Source organism: Amphimedon queenslandica, unplaced genomic scaffold, assembly GCF_000090795.2.
Source record: "Amphimedon queenslandica unplaced genomic scaffold, v1.1 AMPQUscaffold_12790, whole genome shotgun sequence".
NCBI classification, from domain to species: domain Eukaryota; kingdom Metazoa; phylum Porifera; class Demospongiae; order Haplosclerida; family Niphatidae; genus Amphimedon; species Amphimedon queenslandica.
The window spans coordinates 29,603-40,723 of NW_003546974.1; the positions used below are offsets into that span (position 1 = coordinate 29,603).

Consider the following 11,121-nt stretch of genomic DNA (forward strand, 5'->3'; position numbering starts at 1 on the left):
ATTCTCTCTTCATTTTGAATGAGGTTCCTTTTCTGTTGAAGCCTTTCTTCTTCATATTTCTTTTTAACTTGTTCATGAAATTGTTTCTCTTTTGTATGAAGTTCTTTTTCTTCCTCCAGTTGTTTTTGAATTCTTTTAACTTTTTCTTGTAGCAACATAACTTGATCCTCATCCTTTTCTGTTGTTCCTACACTCAATAGTTACATTATGTATCATATTAATAATATTGATGTACCTTCTGGTACTACAGTTGTTTGTGTGGATGATGTTCGTGTGGATGATTCTTGTTTCCAAACTTTCTTTATGCTACCATCATCTCTAATGACATTTAACTTTAAACACTTTCCAATTTCCAACTGGAATTTCCAATTACAATTTATTTTCTGCAAATTTAGCCAATTTTAGACAATATTTTATTTGTACTTTAAATTTTAGCTCAAAAGACGCCAGATTTGCAGAAGCATATTATTCTGGTCATAAGTACTGATTAGAGAATTCATACTCCTCTGAGATATTTTAATATGAATTTGAAATTTCAAACTCTACATTGATAAAATTGAAATCATGCCTTGCAAACTTGAAACTCAGTCTTGAAATTTCAAACATACATTAGTGGACTTTGAAAATTCAAAACACAAAAATTATACATGTACATTACTTCAAACTATAACAATAATACTTTGAAATTTCAAACAATCATAATAGTTTACATATTTGAAGTGGGGTGAATCATACTTAGTAACACTACCGCATTACTAATTGGGCAAAGTCCTTACATATGAGAATTTTTGTATGCATGCATGTGAATACGTTTCAGGGCTTGAGTAGAAGGTGTGGCCAGGAGGCAGAGCCCCTCAATGTTTTACATTCTTTCTAGTATCTACAAAAATCGAATGACTGAATGGAGCAGTTTTGCTCAAACCTTAATAGGATTACAATGTAATGGTCATTTGTGCATGATATAGAATTTATTATTAATATCTGTAATTCTGTGGTATAATAATTAGAATAGTATAATTATTTTTACTTAAAGCAATAGTAATAATACATGTATTGCTTTTGCATGTTGTCTCTTTTGTTATTGCACTTTGAAATTTCAAACTCTATTTTCCTTTATCGAATGAGCTTCTGAAATTTCAAACAATTTCCTTTTAAAATTTCTAAGTCAAAAATTCATGTCTATCAATCTATTGCTAAATTTTCATCACAATCTTGAAATTTCAAAAAGTCTTCGGTAGTGTCTTTTGAATTTTCAAAGTAGAAATTTTGTGTCTATCAATCTATCACTAAATGTTCATCACTATCTTGAAATTTTATAAAGTCTTCTGCAGTATTTGAAATTTCAAAATTAATTTTAGATTTTGTTTTATGCTTTCTACTTTAATACGAGATACAAGTTCAAGTGAAATTCAAGGTTGAAAGTTTCAAGAACTTCAATATCAAAAAGAAACTTATCACAATTGACTGTCTCCTTTTTGTAGAACTTTTTAAGCTTCTTAATTTTTGTTTACACAGATTCAGTCCAAACACACAACACTTTTGACAGTTTTTAATCTGTTTCTGCACAATTAATGTCATTTTAAACATTTTTTGTAAATTTTCTGCAGAAAGTGTGTAAAATTGGCATTTTTTGCAGAAATTTGACTAATTGGAAATTCCAATTGGAAATTGGAAGCTGTTTTAAGTAGAGATTTTGTTGAATATGCACTCACTGACAGTAAAGCAATAGCACTGAGAAAAAGATTACAGTACACAAGATCAGCAGAGGAATTCTTTTTTGCCACACTTAACAAGTTGAAGGATGCTCCTGGTAATCGTATGAAGCTAAAGGCTGCTGGTCTAGCAATGCCAAGATTTTCACAAAGATTTTGGGGTGCAAGAAAGAATGGATGTTTAGAAGGATACTTGAGACATAAAATATGTATAGTCAGTGCTAGTGATCTTCCATTCATACTGAATCAAATGAAAAAAGGTCTGTGGTTCTATAACAAGTATCTTATTGATTATGATCATGTCGTCAATGACTGTATTCAATTGGTACTGATACAGAATAATTTTAACTTGTACAAACAAGAGTGCCACTACAATGAAGAACAGCATTTTATTTAGATCTAGTTTTGTATTTTTGTATGATGATTTCAAATTTTGGTAGAAAAGATTTTTTTTGCTATATAACATAATGATAATTGTTATTTTGCTGTTGTTCCTAAACGACAACTTGCACACCATCAGTTATAATAATAATAATATTTTATTTACTACACAATATAGCTCAATGAGGCCCTTTTACTAGTGCACATGCGGTTATTATTTTGTTAACTGCTAACTGATGAGAAATCTGAGAAAGTAATTCATAATAAAAAGTGCTGTCCTCTGTCTTATTGTCAGTTGGTAAATAGCAAATGATGGGGCCGTCCTCACAAAGAGAATTAAAAAAAAACAGTAAAAATATTAGCTTTTTTGGAATATTTCTTTAATGGCCATAACTCAAAAAATTGAAGTTGGAATGGGCTCAAACTTTGTACATAGCAGAGGGCATCAATAATATGAATCAAAATACATAATTTGACTAAATTGAGTATGATTTCAGAGTCATTTTTTGGAAAAAACTATTAGCTATCCTTGGTTATTGTTTAGAATTTTGGTTCTTTCTTAAAATGGCCTTAACTTAAAAATAGAAGTCGAAATCAGCTCAAACTTGCTTTATAACATAAGGACATCAGTACGCATCAGAAAATTTAATGAAAATTTGGGGTGATTTTGGAGCCATTTTTGGAAAAAAACTTGCGCTATAGCCTTGGGTAATTTCTTTTAATTTTGGTATTTTCTTAAAATGGCCAGTACTCAAAAACATTTGTCAGAAATAGCTTAAACTTTCTACACTCCTAGTTATTTTGACAGAATTTGGCAAAAGACCTTGTACTAATCCATTATGTTTCACCTGATCTTTACAACAAGTTCAATTTTGATCAGGATCAGATCAAACTTTCTACGAACATAAGATTATGTATGTGTATCAGAAAAAGTTACAAAAATTGACAAATATTATTCTCTACTTTTTAATTTTGGCAAAATTTGGCCCAAGACCCTGTACTGTAGCCCATGGTCTTTTGGAGTAAATAATTATTTAAAAATTCATAAAAAATCCAATTTTGATCATTATGAGCTCAGCAATCTTTCTACAAAATATAACATCTTTTATATGCATCAAAAAACTACTTTAAAATTTTGGCAAAATTTGACCTAAGACCCTGTATTATAGTACCGGGTCTTGGGCCACACTTATGGTCTTTTGCCTGATTGTTGTGCAACTTTAAAATATCATAAAAAATCTAATTTTGATCAGAATAACAACTTTCTACACACATAAGAACATGTACATGTGTATGTGTAGATATTTAGCTTTTAAAAGAATTCATGATTTTTATTAAAAGCGATTCTCTTTTATAAATACTATCTTTTATTAAATTACAACCTATTATTTAAAAAGGCAGAATGAGGTATATTCTGATCTACATGTACAATAAATTAATATCACTGTGTATATACATATCATTTACTAACTATCTTACCTCTGCCCCTCTCCTTCTCTCTCTGTCCTCTATTCCCCTCCACTTGATTCAGTATATACTTACGGAATATATTAATAGGACACACTATAAGAGACGAGTTAAACTTAATGAGCTGGCAAAAACTTCTCTCTGGGACTTACATGTATGTCAGAACCACAAGTTTTATTGTAATAAAAAATTAACATTAATTATCACAAAAATAATAATTTAATCAATTTTCATAAAACTCACATTATATAAAAAATTTATACCCAAAAAATTTTCCATGATTGGCCATATAAAATGTAAACATGCATAATAAAAGAACCTAAGTGAATCAAGCAAAATCAATTACATTACTATCTAACATCAATCTCAATATTAAAATCAAACCCCAGTTCATTCCTAATAGCTTCAATCCAGTCCTCACCTAAAGCTTCTGCTGCATCAGCATAACTGCCTCTTACAGCAATGAATGAGTTTAAGAACTTTTGACAGTGCTCCTGCACTTTAGGTAACTTCCTCTTAAAATTAAGACTAGCCTTGAACTCGGTTATAAATTTTTCCATGCTACGAGTCTCTCTGACTTCATCACTAATAAGACCAGCTGCAAATAACTGACTGGCAAGATTTAAGAGGGATGTATTCAAAGAACTGAGATCAGCATAATGAAATACAAGAACATTATTGATCACTTTCTTTACTTTATTGACATCAACAGTAGCAGATGATCCTAACAAAGGTCAGTATATACATGTACACACAGTATTATCACTTACTAGCTCCTTCAGTGGATGATACTGACGTTGAATCATGTACTACATTAGCGGAGGAGGAAGTAGTAGCATCTAAAACATTCATTAAAATTTAAAAACAATTAAATGATTTATCTCTTACTTGTTGAATGTCTGGCTCTCTCTCTTAGTTGCTGCTCTAGGCCTCTCTCTCTTTCTTGAGTTTCCTGAAGCTGCTGTTGAGCTTGTAGAAGCTGTCCTTGAAGACCCTGTTCTCTTTCTGCACCCTGTTGAATTTCCCACTGAAGCTGTTGCTCTCTTTCTCGAAGCTGTCGTTGAAGATCCTGCTCTCTTTCCAAAGCATTAATTTCTATTTTCCTTGCCTGTTGAAGTTCCCTCTCCCTTTCTTGTTCATGTTGCTGTGCTTGTTGAAGATGCTGATCTTGTTCTCGAAGCTGCCGTTGAAGATCCTGTTCTCTTTCCTTGCCCAGTTCAACCTCCCATTCACTTTTTTGTCTTTGTTGCTCTGATTCCCTCTCTCTTTCTTGAAGCTGTTGCTGAAGATCCTGAATTTGCCTTTCTCTTTCTTCTCTTTGTTGCTGTGCTTGTTGAAGTTGTTGTTCTCTTCCTAGAAGTTGTTGCTGTAGTGTAGTTATGACTTGTTCATTTTCTCTTCTCTCCTCCTGTAGTTCCTTTTCCAATTCTTGTAGTACATGCATCAGACGATCTATTTCTCTTCTATCCTCAGGTTGTACTGATTGTGATGCTTCCCATTCTCTTCTCCTTTCTTGTAGTTTCTCCTTATACTGGTCCAGACGTATTATACTAGTAGACCAATCACTATTACTAGTATATCCTATACAGTAACACAATAAGTTGAATTAATGACAATTAATATAATATCAGCTACTATACTGTATAGTGGAAAGCATTGATTTTTAATTAGTTTCATTATTTTTAATTATTACGTTATTTACATGTAATAAAACAAATCAGGCAAAATAATATCCTATACTAAAAGGTTATACTGTTAACTATGTACAAATTGCCAGTACATTTGTATTTACATGCACTCACTGAGTTCAATAACTGCTGTATCAGTGTACGATGTGAACCCTCCAAACACAACTATCCAGTTAGTGGTTGGTGTCACACTCAATATGGAAAGAGAATGATCATATCTATCAGTGACACTGTCTGGTACATTAAACTATAAAAAATGATCACATACATGTAATACATGTATAGTCGGTTTCAGTTGAGAAGAAACCATCGCCACCCCCCTTATAACTTTTTTGTCACTAATGCTAGCAACTTGAAATTTGGTATAGCTGCATAATGGCCGGTCTCTTCCAAAAATCCTTACCAATTTTTTAGTTTCTAGGTACTCTGGAAGGTTCTAAACGGGTTCTTCCAATTGAGATGAAAAGAGCCGCCATGACGAATTGTATATACGTCACTCCAATGTATATCATTTGCATCTCATTACATTTAGTCAAAAATAATGTTTTTTTTATTTGAAAAATAAAACAAAACATATCAAGCTCTCTAGACCTACTAATATTCAACTAGGAGCTTTTTCTTGAGGATAATTCTTGCTATATCACTCCACAGCCTTCTCAATCTTAGTTGTTCTTCATTGCCAGTACACTCGCTGATTAAGCCATATTCCGAGGTCTATATCAGCTAAAAACAGGCACCATAAACAAGGAAAGGATAGATGGAGGTAGCAGCAACCACTGTAGAGGTACAATAGATAGTAAGGTAAGTTAAAGGAGAAGAAACACTCAAAGAATGACAGAGCTTGCACATTGCAGCCATATTTGGGCGGGGCTACACGCAATGTTTTAATGACAAAAACCCTGATTTACTTCCGTTTCTTCTCAACTAAAACCGACTATATAATTGTACATGTAATTAAAATTTGATTACCTTAAGGAGACAATCATTAGCGTGTACTTATCTTAGCAATTTTCATGATACTGACATTTGGCTGGTATTTAATTTAACGTTTTTGATAATTAATTTTTAATATTAATAATTAAATCAAAAAATAATATTAGTGCTAGCAATTTTTTGTAAAACGCTAAATTGAATACTCACTAACAATTGTCTCTTTAAAGTAACTCATTTCTCAATAATTCATACAAAATCATAAACTCCACCCAAAACGTTTAAACCACACCCACAGTATAATGTTATACTTACCAGTTCCTTCCATGATTTATTTTTAAAATCAAATATCCAAAGATCATGATTACTACCACCCACTACTAGTAGGTGTGGTCCTGAGCTAGAGTTAATCAATACACTGGAATGAGCACGTCTTTCCTTAGGCCATTGTACTGATCCTCCAGGATTAAATAACTTTGAAAAATTCTAAGATAAAAATTAAACTTAATTAATTATCATAAAGCATACCGACACAGTAACATACATGTACATTGTATAATTTGATTAATATATAATACTAATAATAGACTCACTACTGATGTATCAGTAAAATTAACAATATATACATTGTTACTGAATCCATTAGCAGTTTCACCTCCAAAAAATATAGCACTGGAATTATTAATTGATGTTAAAGTAAAAGAATCAATAGGAGGTGGTCTGTCTTCAGTCACAGTTGGTAATATCCAATCACCTAAAATAATACATATAAATATTATGTCTTATTAATGATCACTTTCATTAAAACTACAATATTACATGTACTGTATATCCTTAAATAGGAGTTGCATGCAAATAAACGCTGGGGTAGCAATAGAATTGAACTATAAATACGCAAATTTAGCCTAGAAGTAACTCAGTAGCTTCGTGGATACCGCCTTAAGTTCCAGGAGTCAAGTGCATGAGGTCATGGGTTCAAATCCCTCTCCGGGCCAAAGTTTTTATTTTTTATATTTTTTTGAGGTCCAAATACCATTTTAGGAAATAGCCGCCTGGGCATTTATTTAAGGAAATACGGTACATGTATGTGCTGTTATACTGACCTGATGAGACTTCATAAAAATGTATTTCATTATTATACCAACGACTATACTGGGCACCAGGTTGTTCTGGTGCATTATTATATGGTGGTCCTGATCCCCCAATTACTACAAGATAGTCTTCACTGTTGACTTTTATTGCTATCATTGCACAGCGCCACTTCATCACAGGACCATGACAAGATGTAGTAGGAGAGAGTTCCTTCCAGTTGAAGGTGTCAACACAAAAACTGTATAAAATATGATACATGCATAATATTTATAAATAACCATCATGTCCATTCTTCGTCGCACCACACCAAATGACAAATAAGTGGGGTCAGACTAGACTGACTAGTTTACCTGTATAAACTATTGTGAAAACAATTAACATGGTTGCAATAGCCTCCGAAATAAAATATTTCATTTCCAATAGCAGCAGCTGCATAGCCAACAACACCCAGTGGAGGATTACCAGTGGTGGGTTTCTGCTCCCACCTACCAGTCACCAAGTGGCAGACCTCCATGATAGAACACAATGATTTCTTCTTTTCATTATTATGCACTTCAGGAAAATCAGGCTGTTTCCCACCCCACATATACAGGTAGTCTCCAACCCGTATAACGCAGTGTCCATCCCTCTTCACTGGTTGATATTCTATAAGTAAAAAGAAATAACAGTAACTGAATTATACAACTCATGCACTGCTCAACCAGGGATCGACTGACCATAATCTATGGACTGACCTTTTCCGGGGCTTTCAGCGGCCATTTTGCAATAAGGTAAACGCCCACAATAAGATTTCTCCGTATACTGTCTTTCTGGATAGTCTACGTATACTTCAACCACGTGCTTCCACTTCATGATCATGAACTTGCTGTCATAAAACTCATAGTCGTCATCAATGAACCTTATTATTTATGATAAACTACTCAAAATTCAAGAGAGAGAAGGAATTAAAATAGATCTATTTTTCTGTTGTGCAGTGGTGGTTCCAGCTGGTGATAACTCTAACTTATGTGGCAAACTATAGGCCTATATCTTTGCTTTGCTCTGTCTCCAAAGTATTAGAGAAACTTATCTATGACAAAATTGTGGACTTTATTACTCCTACAATTACTGATAAGCAGTTTGGGGTTTCTGACCAACAGGTCTGTCCTGCATCAGATGCTACTCTTTATCCATGATATCATTAACTCCATTAATACTAAAACTTCTTCTATTGATGTTGTTTACCTTGATATCAAAAAGGCATTCGATAGCATCTCTCATGTTAACCTTCTGACTAAGCTAAATCAAATTGGTGTAGCTGGCCCTCTCTTAGAGTGGTTCCGGTGTTACCTCACTGCTTTCACCATGAAAAATAGTTGAAATGAGTCCAAATCCAAAGATAGCAATGAATATTGGTAACATATGAAAGAATGTCTTCACATCTTCTACCTCTTCCTCTGTGAATGGTCCACCATATTTATCCTTACCCAGGTCTAGTCTTGAAGGAGCCTCTTCCTCCCAGTAGGTCGGAGCACTACGATTCTCAGGATACTTGTGCTTCCTGGCATAACACAACACTCTAACTATCAGTTTGATCGGATTCTTGATCAGTGATGCATTCTACAGATTGTGTTTAAATAATGAATGAGACACCAGTATAAGAGACAGTGCTACTCCTATTACAATAATATAGATGAACTCAGCAGTAGCATCCTAGTAAGCCGTAACCAATCACTTATAATTTTTGCAACTGGTATAGCAGCAATATTCCAGTATATTATAGTACTCAGTTCATTAGCTGATGCTCCAATTAACTGATCAATATTATACTGGATTATATTAACATTGAAAGCAATGACACCAATACGGTTGGTAATAACTCCGGGATCAATCCAAATCTTTCCCTGATATAAATTCCAGTTGTAATCCATGATACAACACAAAGACTAATTCCAATCATTATTGTTCTATATCTTAAAGGCTGATTCACACTGTGTTACAACTTGAAGTACAAATGTACATGTACGTGTACTATCTTCCACATGTTAATGTACTTGAATAAAAATTGGTCCCCAAAATGAGACCTATTATACATTTACAAGTACATAATAATGTACAAGCAGCTTTTTGTGTGCTTGTGTTACAACTAGAAATGCTGTAAAGGCAAATGGTAATGTGCATCAATACACAGAATAAATTTTTTTCTGATGTTTTGACTTTTGATGGCTGTTTACTTGTTTCTATACTACTGGCACAACAAAGAAATAAGTCATATTGAGAAAACATGCTTAAGGATTTATTTGTCACGACCTTGAATAAAAAATAATGGCATTTTTCTCTCAAAAGAATTCCTTATAGCCAGTACATATACATGCACATACATATATATATCTTTATGACTTACATGTCTAATTAATTCTTCAAATGCATCAACCTTTCTTTCCTTTGCATTGTCAGCTGAGTCTTTTGCTGCTTTGACAAGTGTCTCTGTAGCCTTCTTGACTTGTTGGCCAGCTCTCTATTGATCAATAATAAATAATAATAACAATACAATCAGCTTTGTGTTCCTGTATATCTCCATTCACTCCTTATTGTCCCTCTTCTCCATTCATCTCTCTCTCCCATATTCTTTACTTGTAATCTCTTATTATTTTCAGAGTGAGGATCAGCCATAACTTGAGCAGCATTAAGGAGTTGTACAGTAGTAGCAACTGCATTAGAGGCCCTAATGAGTCTTCATTCCTGTGCATTACCTTCACCTTAAACCACATCACTAGCTGCTTCACATACATGTAACTGACAGGCTAACTCAGCTGCTAACTTGGCCTACAAGTGAGAAAATAAGCAAATAAATACATACATGTACTGACATGTACACAAATAGTAATATTAATAAAAGCTTACAGCAGAAACAAGTCCATCAGACCACAGACTATCTGCAAGGACAGATCTACTCTTCCCTTGTTCTGTCAGTTCCCGCGTTGAGTGTCTATAGCCGACTGTACCAGGCTCTTGGTGGCAGCTGCAATGCTCTTGGCAGCCTCAAGGATCTGAGCATCAAAATTCAAATGAGCATCAGTGGTCTGAATCAGTGAGAAATGAAACAATAACAATTTTGAAAGATACATCAACGCAGCTTCAATAGAGGTGGCAGCTGCAAGGGGTTCTCGTTTAGCTCCGACCTCAGGATTACTCATATCATCAATGAAACCAGCTCCTTACTTAAACTCACTGGTAATCTTAACAATGTCACTGACAGCACTAGCAACCTCTCTTGTGAATGAGAGGAGCTTAACACGAAGGGAGGAGTTATCTGATTTAAGTACAATGTGATGTAGGAACTGCAGCAAAGCTTTATAGGCAATGGCATATTCTTAAAAACAGGCTATGACCTACACCCATAAATAATGAATAAATAATAATAAAACTAAAATTAACAATAATAACAGTTAAATTAAAATTAAATCTATACTACTTCTTGATTTGCCCATTAATGTGAGTCAGTTTGATGTGATAGCGTATCATAAAACTTATACATGTACATGTACATGTATCAGTCTTAAAACGTTATAATTCAAATTTGGCACATTATTTTAGCACATTTTTCACATTTTTGTGGTCACTAATTCTATAATTATTACTGCATAAATCAAGATGATTAATAAAATAATATTGAATAATATTGCATAAAATAATATTGCAATATTGCATATTGCAAGAGCAATGGCTTGGGTGACTTAGAGAAGTTTCTCTGGGGTAGCTTTAGCTTTAACTAATTGTGGTGGCTTAGAAGATTGGAATTCCTATAAAGGATTATACAAATAATAGAGATTCAATAATACATGTAATTTACAACATACAAAAATTGTCAT

The 11,121-nt window shown here is 33.5% G+C and overlaps 1 protein-coding gene across 2 annotated transcripts; it reads right to left on the minus strand.

The window, feature by feature from the left end:
* Window positions 1–3,783: 3,783 nt before the first annotated feature.
* Window positions 3,784–8,039, minus strand: LOC100636173 (interaptin-like). 2 transcript variants are annotated; one of them, XM_020002972.1, is made up of 9 exons: window positions 8,005–8,039; window positions 7,621–7,915; window positions 7,282–7,508; window positions 6,772–6,932; window positions 6,494–6,664; window positions 5,363–5,495; window positions 4,449–5,141; window positions 4,331–4,399; window positions 3,784–4,284 (listed from the first exon to the last, which is right to left on the minus strand). In XM_020002972.1, the coding sequence occupies exons 1-9, from the start codon at window positions 8,027–8,029 to the stop codon at window positions 3,911–3,913; spliced, it is 2,148 nt and encodes a 715-aa protein (XP_019858531.1). In that variant the 5' UTR covers window positions 8,030–8,039; the 3' UTR covers window positions 3,784–3,910. The 2 variants fall into 2 exon arrangements, with proteins under 2 accessions (XP_019858531.1, XP_019858530.1); XM_020002971.1 differs by having other exon boundaries at window positions 7,987–8,032.
* Window positions 8,040–11,121: the final 3,082 nt, after the last annotated feature.

Coding starts and splice junctions, on each gene's coding strand:
- LOC100636173 (XM_020002971.1), bottom strand. CDS start 8,029: ATGGCCGCTGAAAGCCCCGGAAAAGGTCAGTCCATAGATTATG. Junction 7,509..7,620: donor TTTCACAATAGTTTATACAG/GTAAACTAGTCA, acceptor TATTTTATACAG/TTTTTGTGTTGACACCTTCA. Junction 4,285..4,330: donor ATCATCCACTGAAGGAGCTA/GTAAGTGATAAT, acceptor GACCTTTGTTAG/GATCATCTGCTACTGTTGAT.